Source organism: Corvus brachyrhynchos, unplaced genomic scaffold (assembly GCF_000691975.1).
Source record: "Corvus brachyrhynchos isolate BGI_N302 unplaced genomic scaffold, ASM69197v1 scaffold671, whole genome shotgun sequence".
Lineage (NCBI taxonomy): Eukaryota > Metazoa > Chordata > Aves > Passeriformes > Corvidae > Corvus > Corvus brachyrhynchos.
The window spans coordinates 2,319,732-2,339,135 of NW_008236441.1; the positions used below are offsets into that span (position 1 = coordinate 2,319,732).

Here is a 19,404-nt window from a genome sequence, read left to right on the forward strand (position 1 = left end):
AATTATGCCTGAACACAGATTATCAAATGGTACTGTGATATTTCCTGAATTTTTTTTAAGGAAAGCAACCATTCTTTTTATTAATTCTTTTTATGTTTGAAAATATCCACCATATACCAGGTCTAACTGTATTCCCAATACATCTCTGTCTTTGCAACACACAATTCTCTGATCAGAGTATGGTTCAGACCACATTCAGCTCAACACAAACCATTTTTTATCTCCAACACTGCACCTAAGGAGCCATGGAGATATTGAGAAAACAGTCCATCAAAGGTCTAGAAAGGTGCATGGTTTAGAAAACATCCCCAGACTGTTTGTTTAGAAGAACTGATTGATCCCCAGAGCAAATGGGGAGCAGTTACTACCTGGAGTGTACAGCGCTGATACTACAGAAGAACTTCTCACCTTTGTTGAAACTTCTGCAATTAAGTTTTGCTCATTTGGGTCTGCAAACTCCACGGGTTGACCTTCAAATTCAATCTTCCCAAGGACTGTGCCCTGTGGAAATACATCAGAAAAAACAAAGCATGAGCAAAGGAAAAGCTGTGAACACTGGGATAAGGTGTTGACAGGCACAGCAACTGGAACAGCTGTTTAAAGATGGTTTCTTGGCAGTTTATAACCATTTTTAGCATTTTCAGAAGTTTATGAGCCTTCCTCGGTATCAAAAATCTGTTTAAACCCCTTCATTCAGTGGAGAGACATTATCAGCAGTAAAATTTCTTAATAGGCATTCTGGCAAGCTGTGTTGTGATACAAAATTGAGTTGTCTTCCAAGAAGATCAGAATTCAGATCCCCACATAACTGTCATGTAGATCTGAGAGTAATCCACAAAGTGGTTTGAAGCTTTTTTGGTTTTGGAAACCCACTGTGAGGTTTTCAGCTGCCTCATGTGGATAGGTACAAGGCAGCAGAACTGGTGTAAGGCAAAGCTACGTAGGAGGCAGGTCAGCCCAGCTGTTTTCTGAATAAGCTGTTAAAAATAAAAATCACCTCCAGCAAGCCCTATTCTATATTGCTGTTATCACCTGGCAGAAGCTAGGACACTCTTGTTCTGCCAGCAGCATATCCTTCTTCTCATAAGTTCTCAGTGGAAAAAAAATCTCTGCTTTGGCTTTGCCCCACTCCTGGCGTAAGTGGGATTAATCTAGAGTTAACCTCTTTTCAGCATGGGGACAGGGTGTGCATTACAGAACTTTTCAAGGATGGAAGGGGAAAGTAAAACAGAGGAAGTCAATGTTTTGTGGTAAATTTATCACATCCCACTTTCATAATCAAACATGTTAAACTCAGCTTGTTCTGTGGATATTACACTGGGATTGCTCCTTGGGTTTAGTGATTCTTCTTTGAGATACTTCCCTGGCTTGCCATACCTGAAGTATTCTTGCCGCTTCTCTAGAGCAAGCAACAGCCAATATCTTGCAATGCCATGCACACTAACAAGGGCAAGTTATAAGGACAGAGTTTTGCTTCTAACAGTGGCTGACATCCTATGTCTTCTTGAGTAGCATCTTACACCAAAAAGCTGCTCCAAGCTGCTTCACATGAAGCAAGCCTGAAAAGATCATCATCATTTTCAACAAGTCCTGTTCTTGGAAAGGAGGGTGCTGAGTGGTGCTTGAGAGCCATGGTTCTGAGTGCCACCCTACAGCGAGTTCCATAAATGCTGGTGACGAAGCTCTTAAAGCCCTTGTTCTCAGCCAAATGGCACCCTGCATTTATCTTTAGTCCAGTTTAACAAGTCATTGCTTATTTCTGGATTTATTATAAGGAAGCCCTGTTCCCAGCCCCAATTTTTATAGCGACATGGAGTGAAATACTAATTAGTTTTTTTCAACCTGAGAAAACTGGGTGAAGAAGTGACATTATGTACTTTTTTAAAAGCCATACACCAATACCACTCAAAGTCACAGTATAATGGGACTCACTGCCATACACTGCTAAGTTACAGGACAAACACTGAAAGTATTTACTTTAAATAAAAGGAATGGTGATCTATTACGTCTTAAGAAAGCAGTAAACATATTGCCATTTTCTATTGTATTAAATTGTACTTGTATGCTATCTGTAAGAGCAGGACAATGCCAAATATTCCTATAAGAATTCATTTCTACAAATATTCCTCTATTCAAGCTGGGTCATTCCTGTTTTGCACTGTGGAATGAAAGGCGTCATGGGATTGGGCTGCAGACTGCAAATTGATCACCTAAAGAAAAGTGCAGCTTCAGATAATCTTTTAGGAAAGAAGAGCCTCCAAGGCAAATTTACATTCAGACTGGCCTTGGTCACCGTTTCAGCCAGTGTGAAGTGTACCTTCACATTAACCTTCATTTCATAACATAATCCTACCTATGACCTCAATTTTCAGCTCTTGGAAAACAGAGAAAAGTAATGGTTATTGAAAATAATAGCAGGCTTCAGCCAAAGAAAACCAAGTTAGGAATCCATCTTAGATGACTGTAGGCATTCCTTTGTCTCAGAAAAGCAGGAGAATTTGCACTGACCAAAGGTGTCACTGTCTGTGAACTAATATCCACAATATCTCATGGACTTATTGCTCTGTTTGACTGTTTCTGAATTAAGATGTGTGGGTAGGTTTGGCACAGTCTGGTTTTTTGGCTTCTGTGAGAAGCTGCTGGAAGTTTCCACCATGTCCAACAGTGCCAACCTCTGATGGCTCTGAAGATGGACATGCTGCTGGCCCAATTCGAGAGGTTGGTAACGCCTCTGTGATGATATATTTAAGAAGAAAATCAAAACAGTGCATACACAGTTTTTTCCCGGGGAGGAGAGCCGCTGCCACCAGGGCCTCCCAGCGCAGCCCTCAGCGTTGCGCTGCGGCTGCCGCCATCTTAGTGCAGCCCGCAGCAAGCCTTGCTTGCCTGGCCGCCCCTAGCCAGCCATGCCGCGGGCAGAAGGGCAGGAGTGGCAGCACTGTCTTCTCCTTCCCAGCACCCCGCATGAGGAGATGCATTAAACAGCACCAGCACTGCAGCAGCTGTGACCGCCTGTGCAGTAGCAGTGGGGCCACGTGGCCAGCAGCAGAACCATGGCGAGCGATTCCCTGATGCAGAACCTAGACGAAATCAATCTATTGGCACTGCAGGATGCTGCAAGAATCTTTGAATTGGTGGAACTTGTTGGCAATAGTACCTACGGGCAGTAGTTTTTCTTCCAGATAGAGAAGAGGAGGAAATCAGCACTTGTAAGAGAGAACAACATGGCAGCACCAAGGTCAGTGGAGAAGGAGGGGAAGAAGGTGCTCCAAGAGTCGGAGCTGTAATTCCTCTGCAAGCCATGGTGAGGACCATGTTGAAACAAACCATCTCCCTGTAATCCATGACAGGGGATGCAGACATCCACTCGCAGCTCATGGGGAAAAGTGCTCATGACGGAGCGAGTGGATGTCAGAGAAAGCTGTGATCCAGTGGGAGACCCGAATAAAGAGAGAGGGCCCCTGCTTCCAGAGATTGAGAAAGAAGGCCCTTGCTTCCAAACTAGAGCAGCCTGTCCTTAAAAGATGAGTGGACAAGTGACCCATGCCACAGCAGTTTTGGGAAGACTGTTTTGCCTGTGGGAGGGACTCGTGGCGTAGCAGAGGAAAGACACTGCTCCCTGGGCGAACTGAAAAAGATCTCAGGCGATGAACTGACCACAACCCCCACGCCCTGCTGCTGCTGGGAAAGAGGGAGGGGCTGGGAGCGGCAGGGGGGGAAGGTGTTTTAAAGGCTTGTTTTACTTCTCATTATCCTCCTCTGACTCTGTTAATAATAAATTTACTTTATACCTTTAAATTTGAACCTGTTTTGCCCATAGAGTGTTTTCCTCCCAGTTCTTAACTCATGAGCCCCTTGTTAGTTTTCTTTTTCCCCTCTCCTCTGCCCAGCCGAAAGCAAGAGAGAGTGAGCAAATGGCTTTTGTGGGTGCCTGGAGTTTGGCCAGTGTCAAACCATGACAATGTGCTTGATATTAACCACCTGTTGTGTCTGATACTACCTGAGGCCTTTCATTTACATCACCTTGTGCTGGCTCACTTATGCAGGATAGGAAACCCAGAGCAGAGCCAGGGAGAGGGGGCTCCTTGGGATCAGAGCATTGCCCAGCAGTACAGAAGCCTTTGGAAGAGCATATGGATCTGAGCAGCATCTGAAGTCAAGGCAGCCCAGCAGTACCATTTCTGCTCCAGGTTTGCTGAACGTGGAAAGGGCCCAGCATCAGCAAGGTTAATGCAACTGGATCAAGGGAAGCAGATCATACCTTGTCACGAATTAATTTGGACAACATTCTGGTATCAATCCCATACAGTGCAGGCACCTGAAGAAAATCCAGGGATAAGTTAGAGAACAGGCAGCTAAAATGGAAAGAAGGCAGCAGCCAGATCACTTTTATGAGAACATGCCACAGAATCATAGAACAGTTTGGGCTGGCAAACTCCTTAAAGCTCATCTCGTTCAACCCCCTGGGGTAGACAGGGACAGCTTCCACTAGACCAGGTTGCTCACAGCCCCATCCAGCCTGACCTTGAGAGCTCAGGCTCTCAGCAGCAGTCTGCCAAGGCTGCCTCACTGCAGTTCTTCATTTCTCCTCCTTATTCCCACTCATAAACAGCCAAGTTGTTCAAATCTAGTTTCTGCACTAAAAAGCACAAAATAAAGAGCTCATCTTTCCATCCAGGACAATTCTCATTGTGTAGTTACCTCTAGATTGCTCACCTGTTCTTCTTGCAACCACTCTCCCAAGCTCCTAGTAGCCTGCCAGTGGCTGTACTCATTGCTGTAATCCAGCACCAGCAAACCTGCAACCTGTAGAGAGAAGAAACGTCATTTTGCACTGTAAAATCACTTTGTACTTATCCAGTACCTTCAATTTTCACTATTCATTCACCATAAACCATATCATGGACAGACTTCAGGCTATCTCACAACTGTACCTGGGCATTTTGACCAGGAAATCCATAGAAGAATATGGCTTGGTAACCAAAGCTACAAATTGCACTGAGCTGACAAAACACTTCTTGTCAAAAGAAAGAAAATGGAAATTTAAGACAAGACAAAGTGTTGTATTTTGATTAATTTTTTGTCTAAAAAAACTTTTCACTTTTAAGTAACATTTCAAAAGTCAGCTCCATTTTTCAGTGGAGTTAGTGTATAAAACAGTCATTTCACCTCAGAACAGATACTTCCTGAAGGCACATGGCTTGGTACAGAAATCAAGATGGAGTATCTTTTGCCACCATTCCTCCAAAGGACAATATCCAGAAGAAGAAAAAGAAAGGTTGAGTATCACTGATTCCTTCTGTGAGGGAGCCAGTAAACTCTTACACACTCAGGCTGCTGGGCACAACCCTATGATCAGCACTGCATCCCCCCCTATTACCTTTATCCCATCAGACTCCAGAAATCTCCTGAGGCCTATTTCATCCAAAGCAGCCGTGTCAGGCACTCCACCATTCCCAACTAAGGGGTTAGCCAGGGAAAGAATCTGTCCTTTGTAGCTGGGATCTGTCAAGGCTTCGGTGTATCTAGATGAAGAAAAAGCAGAAGAAAAGTACATTGGTCTGAAGTCAAAAGAAAAACAAAAGACCCAGTGAAAACAAGAGAGGTTTGAATTCCCATGTGGCAAAAAGACAGAAATGGTATTCATGTGAAGATATCCTCAGAATAAAAGCAAGCACATCTGTGAATACACCCTGGCTTTGCCATCTGTGCTTAAACATTTGACATGGAGAACAAGGAAAGACTTTGGCTTCTCATGTTTCATTTAAGAAAACCACAGAAGCTATCAACAAACTCAGAGTCCTTTGATTTAACATGAGAAACAAGTACAGAGAGGGCAGGGAGATCTCAGCCCTGCACAGCGTATCACTGGACCCTTTGATAACAGCTTGGCCGGGCCTCTCCCTGGGCACACCCCTGGGCAGTGCTTTGCCCTTGCTGCACCCTTCCCTCCGCGTGCTGTAAGAGCTTCCCCCTCTCAGTGGCATCAGAAGGCGCCAACTGAAAAGCCAGCAGACAACAGAGCTGTTTGCCCAGGCTTTGTCCCTTCCACAATCTGGAGCTTGCATCTTTTGGGATGTTCAGGGCTCTAACTGCTCTTTTTGTGGGGGAGGACATAGACAAGTCCTTGGGATTCCTCATCACTACCCTAGGTCCTTGCCTCCTATGGGTTCTGTAAACAAAGCTTGCCATGGTCCCACTTCTGTAGTTTCTCCCAGAAGAGGCCTGGCCTCTCTTCTAGGCAATCTTCATGTTCCCACCCACAGAACACTGTTTATTTCACCTGAAAAAAACTCCTAAGTGCTTGGAAGCTGGTTTGTGTATCCCTGAAGAAGGCAAGTTGAAGACAATGCTTTGGGATTCAGCATTCCACCCTTGGTAACGAGGCCCCAGAGTGTGTCCTATCATTAGCTCAGGCAGAAGCCCAGCAGTTTGTTAACCACCTGCCTGAATGCCCTTCTCAGCAAGGACAGATCTGAAAGCATGTTGGAACATTCTTCTGCAGTGGAGGACCAAACTTAGGAGTCCACAAAGTATCATCTCTGGACCTAGTAGATCCAGTCTCACTTTCAACCACATATAAGGGGACAGGGTAAATATGGTCTATATGCTCCTGTTCTTCAGCTTCAAATTAATGGACAGTCCTTCACTTTCTCTCTTATACTGTAGTATGCTTTTGCAAATATCCATTAAGCAATTGCTGTCTTTCAACCCAAAAGCAGCTGCAATTTAGCAACAGATGAAGTTATCCCCACAAATATTGAGCCAAATGCACAAAGACACTCCAGGATGAATCTGTCCTATACAAAATATAATTTATTATTGTCATTATTGTTTAAACAATACCTAATTGGCAAGTTCAGCCATCTAGCAGATATCAGCAAGTCACAAGAGACATTTTTATGGAACACCAGATTTACTGCCAGAAGATTAACTGTCAAACACTGGGAAGCTCTTCACAAAAGTGGGACTGGCAGATATAGACAACGCAGCACACCAGCCAGCTCTGAGAAATGACAGGTCGAATGAACAATGGCCAGGAAATATTTTCAGGTAAGCCTCTCCTGATGTTCAAATCTATATTTGCTGCTGCAGGTAACCACCCACAAAAAGTGCAGTGTGATCCCAAAACTGCAGTAGGTACCAGGCACAGAGCATGTGCATGCTTGCCATTGCTCTCTCCTTCTGAGCTAATTGGCTATGCTTCCAAAAGACTCCTTGTAACTGACAAAGCTAATGTAATTAACCTTTGCATGTCATTTGTAATCAGCAAACAAGGACAGAGAGCCATTGGGTCTGGGTGGGGTGTGCAGACAGAGCTTGGCATGGACAGTGCCCTTTAAGCAGGAACAATGCTGTGTGGAGTACAGAGGAGCAGATGGCAACACCAGCTCCAAACGTGCTTCAAGGTCTGGTCCTTGCTATGCCTGACCAAAGGTCTGCCTGATTTCAGTAAACTCCTGTCAACCCATTCTCTCACTAGAATACCTTGGGAAACACACACAGTCTTATTGGAGGTAAACACCTTTATGGAACCATTTCAAACATGGGACGTTTTATGGGTTGTAACTCTTCTTCTTTCTTAATTGGAAATCTCCTCTTTTTGTTCCTATACTAAACAGATGGCTGCAACAGTAGGTTTATTTTTTCAGCAAATGTTTCTGAAAATTCATCCTCATGCTTTTCTATCAAAAATTCAACATTTCACCCCCAAAAGAGTGCTCTCTTCCTTCTATTCCAGAGTCACATGACAACATTTCAGCAAGCTTCAGCTACTTCAAGCCTGAAAGCTATATGCACATAAAGTGCTTTGCCTCCCGCATGAATCAGAACGTGGGAGTCCAGATGAGGAGACAGTGCAGAGCAGCCTATTAATCACACCAGGACAGAGCCCATGCTGACTGCACTCAGCACCTAGAAACACCCACTTCACAGAAAGCAGGTCTGAGGCTTATCAGCACCTCTGCACTAGCCTCTTGTTCCCTATCATGACAAACTGCTGTGTGCCCCAGCAGCCTGGGCACCTCCTTCACACAGGCACAGCCTCTTCCTGTGTCAGGGAGAAGGGACAGCTGGGTTCCTCTGGATACACAGATCTTTATCTCTGTGATCAGTAGCAGGAGGTACAGCTACAGGGTTCCTTTCAATGGACAGCAACCCCTGGGCTGGTAGGAAATCTGCCACTTTTAGGTTCTTCAACAATGCCGCAAACTCTTGTCTTCCATTTCTGTGAATCAATCAAGGTCATATTCTGGATAGGGGCTCTGAAGATACCACCTTACATTTTGAATGTTTTCTCCATGCCCATATGCTCCCCAGCACAGAAGAGATCTCTGTCACAGCATCCTCTCCAAATGATTAGACAATGAACAAACACAACTTCTACTGCCACAGTAACATGTGGAGAGGAAATTAATCCCTCAGGTCCTCCTTGACTTTTGTGATGTGCCAAGATTTATGGCCCATAATCTATCAATGAGAAGAGAGCCCTGGTGCCCTCCATCATTCTGATCTACGTTAAGCAGTGGTTTGTTGGCAGGTATATTAACACAGCCAGTAATTAGTGCTGTCGAAATGCTTAAATCATTGTCTCCTAATGCAAAACTCTGCAAACTAATTCCCCTCTGCAGCAATTTAACATAATCACCAATGACATCATTTAAAAACTCATCCTGTGAGTACTCAGATCTCCAAAGGAGAGCAGAATTTGGGGAACACAATGCAGATGAGCAAAGACAGCAATGAATGACTGCAGAAGAAGCTCAAGCATCAACAGCTTCAGAGATGTCTTACCTCCCCGAGGATATGTCCCTGTCCTTACCAAAATCTCCATTCCTGTGGCCAGATTCCCCCTGCTCAAGTAGTCCAACAAAAGCACCGGCAGCATTTGGCTGCCAACCTAAGTCAGCCATAGGCTTCTACCACTCAAGAGGACAGAGAATCATGCTAGGTTAGGCATGAATCTGATCCTGCCCTTTAGCTGGAAAGGGCATAGAGCATAAAAGCATCCTTACCTGAGGTATGAGCCAACAAATGACATAAGGGATGGGTCATAAAGGTGACCAACTCGGAGTTTAAAAATTTTGCACTCAGAAACCAAGTTCCATTACCAAGAAGGCTGCAGATGCTTCAAACCTCTATAGTTGATCTGGGCACTGGAAGGAGAACAGACAGCTCCTCTGCTCTGACTCAGCAATTCAGTAGGAAGTGATCAGAATCCTATGTATCTCATTATCATCATTAGATAAGTGTTTAAAGGTGCTTATCAGCACAAATGCTTTGACACAAGAGGTGTGCCTGAGTCATCTTCATTAATTCTTTCTCTCTCTCTGTATCTCTGAACTACAATGTAGCCTTATATAGAAAACCACCTGCTTGGATCAGGACCCTACGAGCTTGGAAAAAGGAGCTTTCACACTTCAACAAGCTTCCAGAGAAGTATTGATGCTTATACATCATTTGTTGTTCCCTTACCCAGAGAGCCCCGTGTTGAATACAACTTCCCCTGCTGTGGAGGATGGATAGCCAAAAGAATAACCCTTCATCTTCATCCCGTCTTCCAGCACCAAGTTCGCTGTCTGCACCTAGAGAAAGGCACAAGAAGAAACTCAAACACAGGAGGAAAGGCTTGATGTTTATACAGGTTAACACCTAGGACACCTGCCTTTCATGCCTACCACTGTAAGTATTCCTGCCCTTCTCCCACTCCTAGCTGCCAAGATAGCATCTGTTTTACTAGTCTGATGCCTTTTTTCTTTATAACACTTAGGAAACATTGTTATCCTAAATGAGCTGGCAAACCTCACTGCAAGTAGAGCATATACTGCTATTACTGTGGGATCACCCTTCCCTATCCCTTAGTTAATTTTTTCCACATATTACATCTTGCAATTTACCAACATCATAAGGATTGCTCGCCTCCTCAATGTTTGCTCAAGGCCTGTTGCTGACTGCTGGCTCTCACCCAGTTCTGACCTCTGGTAGGTGCTTAACTTCTGGTGCAACTGTACAGCAATGTAGCTAAAAACAAGTGTATGTTTAGTTTGACTGGTGTCAGACAGCAAAATTCAAAATACCAGTCTATTCAGCTATAGGACACAAGACCAGAGGAACTCATGGATCAGATGGACACTCCTGGTCTCAGTTACCTCAGGGATAGGCATAAATTGTCCCAGAAGAAGCAGCTATGAAACAAGCAGCCTAGAGGAAACCATACCTCTTCCAGAGAATGCTCAGCAGAACTGAGTCCCACACTAACTGTGGGATCCCTTACAGGCTTCATCACTATTTTACAGCCAAGGGAAATAGGACAGAGTTTTACAGAAGTCCTTAAGAGATTCACTGTCACAACCGGGTCTTTGCACATATCAGACTAAATGTACCACCCTCTTCAGCCCCACCTGGAAACTAAACCGTTCTTACCCTGTCCAGGCAGTGGATGGGAAACCACCAGAGAACTCCACCTTCTAATAAATAAATAATGACTACATGAACAGCAGAAATGACAGAATGAGTTGAGAGATTCCCTCAGACATCAGGATCACTGGTGACATGCAGAAGAAGAGAAAGAGTAAGCAAAGATGTAAATAGATTTGCCAATGAATTCCTGGGCTTAAAAGAATTTGGATAATGAACTTCCAGGACCCTGAAAAACCTCCACTTCTGGAAGGCAAGCAAATCTGTCTCCTGGGAACAGGCAGAGTGACCACCAGTGCAAGAATCCCAGTGGTCTATGCCAATGTGCCAAGCGTGTCCACAGGAAGCAGCTCTCACAATGATTTAGCTTCATATTGGCTTCTTTTACAGAACTATTCCTCTTACTGGGATCTTTAAAAGAAAAATCAAGATCAATCTGCTGCCGAAAGGAGCTGGAGAGCTACTTTCCATTAGCCGTAAATCAGATGAACAATCACAGCAAGGAGAAATTTCATTCTCGGTATTGAACATTTTGTAACCATCATGACAAACATTCATTTAGAGCGCCTCTGCACTTACAAATACCACACAGATCAATTACTAATGTACTGCAAAATACACTAAAAATCAAACTGCGCTGCCAAGTAATTGAACTCTGTGCATCTGGGATGCTTTTAGCCTTGCCATTTTTTCCTCATTAATGTCAAACATCCAGTCATTCTCCAAAGATTTAGCTATAATTTTTGGAACCTTCCCATTGGACCATTGGATAGTTCAGTCAGCAACACCAAAATCTCCTCCCTCTCCAGTTAAAAACAGAACTTTTGTGGCTAAATCTCCTAGGTTTAGACCACATTAAAATGACAGGCTGGTGGGCTCCCTAATCTCCCTGTGCCTCTCACTGCAGAGAACTGCCAGACACTCAAAGCACTGCACAGAGGTGGTGTGGGTGCCTCAGACTGGGCTTTGGACAGGACCTCTGCCCTTTTGGAAGCCTGTTGAAAGCCCAACCTACTCTACCCAGGTGGGACACTGACTGCTGGATACAGTTTCTCCCAACCTTGGTGTCAAAGGCTGGATGCCTTCCCGCAGGCCACAGATTGGAGTCCACACAAATAGCAGCTCCACTTCAAGCATGTCCCGCCACTGGGCACACGTTGGGGCAGTTGCCTGAATTGTGGTCCTAACTGCCACCAAGCCCGGCAGAATCCTTCAGAAGACAAAGTCCACAATGGTGGAAGGACCAGAAAATTTAAGATTCATCTAAGTGCTGAAGGCCAAACCCCAGAGCAATCACTGTGAGCTTTAGAGCCTCACCCTCACTATTGTACTTGACAGGGATCTGCATGGCTTTCCTCCCACCACAGCCCACCTCCTTTCTATACCAGACAGCACAGAAATCATTTCTGTTGAACAGAAGCCCCTATTATACTATTAGAATGTTCAAATGTTTCCCTCTCTTCCTTGATTTATTATTCTTAATTAAGTGGTTGGTTCATTGAGCATTCTCAAAGCAATTATTCTTGCTTACATTTACAGTGGAGGTGTTACCATATCCCTAAACTGCCAGCCTACCTTGTTTTTTCAGTTTCATTTTTAAGGTGAAAAGTGATATAAAGGCTACAGAGAAGGCCTGTTGGCTCAATCAGGGATCAGTTGGGAGAGATACTTACTTTCAAAAAAAGAACAAGCAAGAAATAAACAACCCCCCAGAGCTTCCCTGAGGTCCTTTTGTCTTCACCCTTCTCAGAAGCATCCCCACATAGCCTCAGATAAATCTCTGCTGTAATCTCAAGTGAATTGTTTCTGCCTCACACCCCTAATGTGAGATATGCCATTTGCAATCTGATTTCTTCTTCCTACACATCAGTAGCTTCACCTTCAGCAGAGGGCTCTGTGCTCTAGCAAGGCCACAGTACTCTTCAAGACCTTTGAGGAGGAAGATGGCTAACAGAAAGAGTCATGCTGTTGATATGGTGTTAATAGATTTGGTGTATTTTTTCAAAGCAGCCTGAAGAGTCAACTAGTTCAGGTCCCACTTCACTAAGCACTTCACACATCAAGTAAAGTAAGCACTTTAGAAGTTAAAAGAAAAACAAACCTAAACCCAGTAAGAAAGTAAGAAATCAGATGAAATTAGTTCCAGTTAGTTCCCTGCTGTAGCAGCCCCTACCATCTAAAAAGTGGATGACAAAGATGTGCAAAATCTCAAAAGATCTGCAGTACAATTTGCTTTTCGAAGGGTGTCTTCTATAAACTCCTTTACTGGAAAGTGAAGGGGTAACTTTTCCCCCTTCTTGCCTCCCAGTCAAGTAAGTCCAGTTCTTCACCTCCAAAGAAATCTCCCATTTTATCTTGGTAAGGTGAAGCTGAACCCTGAACTGCTGGAGGACTATGAGTATGCCAAGTACTGAAGCCTGGGCAGGTACGGACACACTCTCAGCCAGGCAGAGATACAGCTGGCACTCAGGTTCAGGGTAGGCCAGTTTATTTCCCTCCAGTAATAAGATGACAAAACATCTCCTTTCTAAGGCAGACCATGATTCCACACAGCACTACAGTCTCTGCCACTTCTCTTGGCTCACACATCTGGTTGGCTACAGAACAGCTGACATATCACAACCAGGGAAGAATCCAAAAGCTCCGAGATTCCTTCTACAATAAAAAGCTGGTGCCAGGACTGAGCTACATTCACTCTCCTAAGACCAAATAGCCAGCAACAAAGTAGTAGTTTTCTCTTTGATAGAAAAATCAAACAGATTCTTGCTCTTCTTGTGAGTATTATGCTGTCACAGGCTGGAAACCTATCTGGACATGGCTACCAGTCAAGACCTTCTTTGCCAACCCTGTGTAGATATATCTATATCTATATCTATCTGATTTTATTCTGGCACATTTGTTTCTGGCTAACATTGAGAGAAGACAGGGCAAGAAAAAATAAAGAGTCAAGGTGAGTGTCTTGGGATACACCAAAGAAGCTTCACACTTAGGATATTTTTTGGGGAGAAGCACTGGATTAATTCTTTTATTATCCAAGGCAAACCCAAAGAAAAGCAACACAGGTACCATGGCAGAAAAGTCATAGTTCCTACAGCTTGAACTCTTCTTAAGGCTGTTCACAACAATGCCACAAATATTTGTCCATCACAAAACTCAAAGGAGAAGAGTGAACCAAGCCAGATGAGGCACCTAGCAGAAGTCACTGAGGACCAATGGAAATGAGCACCCCTTCGCTCCCCCACACCAGCAGTTCATTAGGTTCTCCCTATCTCTATGGGAATGGGCCCCCTTTTTACATCCCCTTCACCTCCAAAAAGAGGAGTGGAGTAGCTTGTGACTCATCTTTAACTTCCTCACCCATCTCTCTACTCTCCTTGCAGTCGCTGTGCCAGTTTCTTTCCACCTGCCTCAAATATATTTGAAGAGTCCTTTCGCAGTAATCTGAAATAGTTTCTAAAGACAGCGCTCCACAAAATTTTCCTCATCTCCCTCTCATTTCTGACTACATTTTTAGCTCATTCCTGGTGGTTTTTATAGCTCTCCCAAACCTCTCCTTACTGAGCCAGCTATACTGTTACAAGCCACCTATTTATTGCTCATACTACCTTTACATCCCCATTTCACTACACTGGCCTCAGAAGAGCATTAAATGATAAGAGCTTCAAGCTGCAGTCTCTCTTCCCATTCCTGAATTTTAAACAAGCTCGATTAACCTGAAACCGGCGATGCTAAACATCCCTACTGAGAGCCCTGAGGGGTCTCTGGTCTGCTCTCTGTGCCCCTCTTTCACTCATGGATGCCCATCTCTTCTTTAGAAATGAAGGATGAGCTGTAATAGGGAAATACGGACCTATGAGTCCCCACATCTAACACTACTCATCTACAATGGTGTTTCCCCACATAGGGTAAGTTCAACTGGACAGAGTACAGACTTTAAAGATGGATTATTAGGTATTCTTCTGAAACTACCACCTCTCCCTCATGCTCTCTAATACTTTAACTTATAAATAGGTTAGAAGTTTTCGTTGTGTTTTGTTATGTTTCCTAAAATAGCCCGGTGAGAAAAAGCAATTAAAGGCAACTAAATGCTCATTTAAGCCTGCAGTAATGGAAGAATGGGACCATTACCTAATACTGCCATTAGTCCCCACACAGCAACATGAATCATAGAATGCCCTGAGTTGGAAAGGAACCACAAGATTCATCAAGTTCATCCAACTCCTGTCCTTGCACAGGACAACCCCAAGAATCCCACCATGTGCCTGAGAGTATTGTCCAAACATTTCTTGAACTCTAGCATGCCTGGGGCCATGACGTTAATTACGTTGCATTTCACTCTTTCCTCAAATTTCTCATAAATACCCATTACCTCTAATGCTGGTTGGAACACCAAACCCATCCACAGGTCACTACTTGGTCACTTGCCTCACAACTACACTTAACTTCCACTCTCTGATGCAAAGCTATGTAATAGGTAGGCTTTTTAGCATGACTCATCCTTAATTTTTTTCTTCAGGCCCCCTGCTTTACTGCTTGCATATAAATATTAGAAAGTCTCTTTCACTTCTGCTTCTGCATGTCCCATGGAAAAGTGGTGTACAAGCTTGTTACTGTCTTAAAGCAAAAGCCTCAGACCAGGAAAGGTTCAAGTTTTTGTATTCAATATTCTGAATTCAAACAGAATCATGGATCCTGTAGAACTGGCTTTAAAATCTGAGCTAAGTTCTCAAGAGCCAAAGATTCCTAAGCTACACCAGATCTCAGCTTTATTACTCTCCATTCATTCTGACAGCACAGACTCCAGTAGGTACTGAACTCAAATAATTAAGTTTCAAAAGGAAACAACTTTCCCCACTGTCAGTGTCAAGGCAGAAGGTGCCACATAATAAATGTCAGAAAGAGACTTCTGGGACTGTTCGGTGAACACCACATCTCATGGTGAGTCAGGTAGTCACAGAGCAGGTACAAACCCTCCACCAGACCCAGCTCTTCAGGGTAGGTTTTGGCTGCCCTGCAATAGATCCTGTCATACACTCTGAAACAGAAAAAGAGTTCAATTCATTCTGACCCACCTTGGGTGTACTTATAGTTGCTGGGACTGAAATTAAAATAGCTTCCAAGGGTTTCACCTGGCATTGCTCTCTTAACAGGTATTCATTCTCCTTGCCTTCAGCAGTGGTGCTGGCTTTAAGCAATCACCCTTTAGCTTTACAGCACAGATAAGTAGGTGCTAGAATAGCTGGTACTGGAACATCATCAGAGGGCAGCAGCTTTTCATGTGCATGAAACTTCTTAACTGGATGCTTCAGCATTATAAAATATGACCTTGTAGGTCTGTTGCTTGTGCAGTCCTTGGATGACTGACTAAACATGTATGTAACACCATGAATCTGCCATTTAAGATGTTAAATTCAAAATTCAACTGCTAATCCATCAGTATAAGAATGCATCAGATCTAGCCTACTAGCTATGGCTACCTGAATTAACCTGGGATATGTAAAGAAAGAGGGTGTCTCGACACCAAAAGCTGGATCAGCAATGCTAACCATGGGCTACAAGGGTTTACCAGTGGAAGATGTCTTTTGCTGCTTCAGACTTATAACCACAGGCTAAAGTGTGCTTGAATCACTTCTCTGTGCATCACAGTGTCCAACTGCTGTGTTCTGTAGACAATGGCAGAAATAACTGAACCAGCTCCAAAAAGCAAGAGAGGTATCAGAAGCAAGAGACAAGCAAGGATGGTGTTCCAGCAGAACTCTTCGGCCCTGCTTTGTTGGCTTGACAGTTTTCTAAAACCCTTTTGAAGTTGAGTGTACCTGCATGGACTCCTGTTCCACAAGGTACAGCATGAGCAACCTAATGCTGCAGGCCATCCCAGCCATAAACCAAGCAGCCAAGTATGAATCCTGGCCTTCTATCTCTTAGACACCGTGACATTTGTCAACAGCACCTCTTAGTGGATTCACAGGTCCCACTCACCCAGCAGTAACACTCCATTGTCTCCATTATTGTGTCCATTTTCTCCCATCCCTTTTCGATCTGAAGCACGAAACCCATAGAGAAGAGATTGTTCAAACTGCTGCAATTTGCTTTATCACACCAAGAGACACTGTTTAGCCCACTGGTAAGATTACAATATGGAAAAAAAGAAACTGGCAGCTGTCCTGGAACGTGTGAGAAGACAGCACTGGCCCAGCTGAGGGCTCTGACATAATTTTATTGTACGGTCAGGGTCAAACCAACATAGCTTCCCCAGCCTGAGGAGCAACCAAGGAATTTGCTCCTCATGCCAGAGCCCTACTTCCTCTTCAAATGGTGCAGCTGTGGAAACTGGTAACCACAATGGTTTATAATCCACAAGCAGCACTCCTGTTGTCAGTACAAGGAGAAATAACTTCCTCCCAAGCCAGATCTGATTGCAGTCAGGGTTTATCTGCTGGGAGGAAGATTACTGTGCTATAAGACTGTGAACAAGGTATCAGTTCATGTCTGCTGTACACTCTGCAGAAGGGGAAGACAGGTCCAGCAGCAAGGACTCTAGTTCACTAGTTCACCACACAGGCTCTGTTTCTAAATGCAGGTGAGACAAAGCTAATCTGGGAAGTCACATGCTGAAGGAAGGCATATAAACAGGAACACCTCTTGTCTTTTTCTGTGTTCCTCTGCAGACAATTTTTGTTTCAAAAGTATCATAGTATCATAGTATCATAGAATCATAGAATGGTTTGGGTTGGAAGGGACCTTAAAGATCTGGGTGTTCCAATTCCCTGCCATGGGCAGATACACCTTCCACTGGAAGGTTGCTCCAAGTCCTGTCCAACCTGGCCTTTAACACCTCCAGGGATGGGGCAGCCACAGCTTCTCTGGGCAACCTATTTCCAGTGCCTCACCACCTTCACAGTAAAGAATTTTTTGCTAGTATCTAATCTAAACCTACTCTGTCAGTTTGAATCCATTCCCCCTTGTCCTGTCAAGTAATGGGTCTGTTGCAAGGAGCTCAGAGAACTCCTGAAAAATGAGTGGCTGTGGGACAGGTAAGAGAAACCCTAGTCCTCAGTGGACAGAAATGATACTGATCAGCCCTCTAGACCACTACCAGGTAAGGCAGCACCTGCCGTCCAAGCGTCTCAATGTTCTTCCCTACTACCCTCTGAAACACCACTCCTCCAGCTGCTAACTCTATTGCACCATTCATTCAACACAACATCTGTGCAAAAGTGCCTTTTCAACGCAAAGTGCATGCTGGCAGAGCTCACACAGCACTTCAGTGCTACGGAAGTCCCACAGAAAGTCCCATTTCACCCATGTACTCCAGCTCCTCTAACAAAATGCACTAGAAAGCTGGGGAAATCAACTGGGGATTTATAGTCCCAGTAAATCAAGAGCTGATACCCTGATGCATTCACAAGAGTTGTCTACCTCTCCAATTAATCTCAGAGCCATTGTAGTTTCTAATACATTGAAAATGGATTCTGTATGGATTCAATTGGATTAATTCAAGTGATGCATGATTTTAAATATTCAGCCATTTCATGCTCATATGGACTGAAAGATCTGTTCTGTTAGCTATCAGTCCTATAGAAGGGTGAGGTGTTTCTAAAGAAAATACCATATAATAATTAACTGAAACCCTGAACTTCCACCTTTTGGTGTAATTTACCTGTAATTTCCATTCCAGACTAGACAAAAAGTGTGTTTGCTTAGCTAATAAAACCATTTAGCCAAGCAACCCCCTCACCTAGGGTTCAGACAAATCTCTGGTTCACATCGCTAGGTAAGCCCTGTTATCTGCAGCAAGCTATCTCTGCATGCCAAACACATCTATTAAACCACAGTAGTTCAGTCACTGTTACCTTGATGCTCAACAGTCTGGTACCTGTCCTTGAGAAACTCCAGTGATCAGCAGACACATTGCAAAACTTCAATCTGCCTTTCAAAGTCTTCACCACTTTGCAAGCTGTCAAAATTCTTGTCATCTTGAAAGCTGCCGATAGGTAACTAAAGCTTAAAGAACACAAGAGAAAATAAAAATCTGCTTGTATGTATTTCTTCAAGATTTGGTGCTGACAATATACTCTTGTAGATCATAGGGGAAGAGAACAGAGACACAGCAGGCGCACTGGACTGACTGTACAGCACTGCCCTCCACCTTCCCATTTATTCTGCCATTAAAAGTCCCAGGTGCAGCCCCACCTCCTCCACCCCTCCTCAGAGGGGTGCTTGCTTAGGTACCCTTGCAACACCTCCTCAGGCTGGTCTCTGAGCACTGTCACAGAGGTTGCAACACAGGCCAGACGCCATCTGCAAGACAGCAAATCCTGCATTGTACTAAAGGACATGAAGCAGGAAGACCAAATTCCATGGAAAGATGGAATCTTTACTCTGTGTTTGGAGAGCATGCACTAGCACTGGTTCCAGAGTGCTGCCTGTCCTCAAATAAATGAAAAATAAAATCTTCACAATAAAAAAATAAATGGTTGCAAAAGAAAAACATCTTCTGGTAACATTTCAATGGTGAACAGATGAAATAAGGTGAAATTTTCTATACATTATCCCCTAACTACAGACTTCCATGACTCTAATATTTTGCCTGTAACACTACACTACACTCTTCATAAAGAATCATACTCTTCACTAGCCAGAGATGAAAATGCCTCATTAAGACAAAAGCTGGGGGAGAAGTATGCCCATTTATTATCCTTCAAAAACTCAAAAGAAGAGGCATCTTTTGAAATCCAGGTGATGAAAGTTTTAATTGGCTCAAAGCAATACATATACATACAGATTTTTTATGCAGATGGACACATTCTGCTGTAAAGGAATTACGTGACTTTTAATCAGTGGCAGTAATAATCATGACTTCTTTTTATACAGTGGTTTGAGGTTAGTCTAAATTGACACCAGTACCACATAAAAATATTTCCTGTACAGCTCATTATATATTCACCAGGTTGAACAGTCATGAACATCATAAAAGATAGAGAGAAG

At 43.8% G+C, this 19,404-nt stretch overlaps 1 protein-coding gene across 1 annotated transcript in view; it reads right to left on the reverse strand.

Annotated features, from left to right (window-relative positions):
- The window catches only part of CPS1 (carbamoyl-phosphate synthase 1), a 99,184-nt gene extending 80,674 nt beyond the window's left edge, over positions 1 to 18,510 (reverse strand). The window contains exons 1-6 of the mRNA XM_008643561.2: positions 18,270 to 18,510; positions 9,475 to 9,584; positions 5,381 to 5,525; positions 4,717 to 4,806; positions 4,262 to 4,318; positions 409 to 501 (exon numbers count right to left, since the gene is read on the reverse strand). Coding sequence (XP_008641783.1) covers positions 409 to 501; positions 4,262 to 4,318; positions 4,717 to 4,806; positions 5,381 to 5,525; positions 9,475 to 9,584; positions 18,270 to 18,392 — 618 coding nt within the window. The 5' untranslated portion in view covers positions 18,393 to 18,510. The remainder of the gene's footprint in view (positions 1 to 408; positions 502 to 4,261; positions 4,319 to 4,716; positions 4,807 to 5,380; positions 5,526 to 9,474; positions 9,585 to 18,269) is intronic.
- Between the last annotated feature and the right edge of the window lie 894 nt (positions 18,511 to 19,404).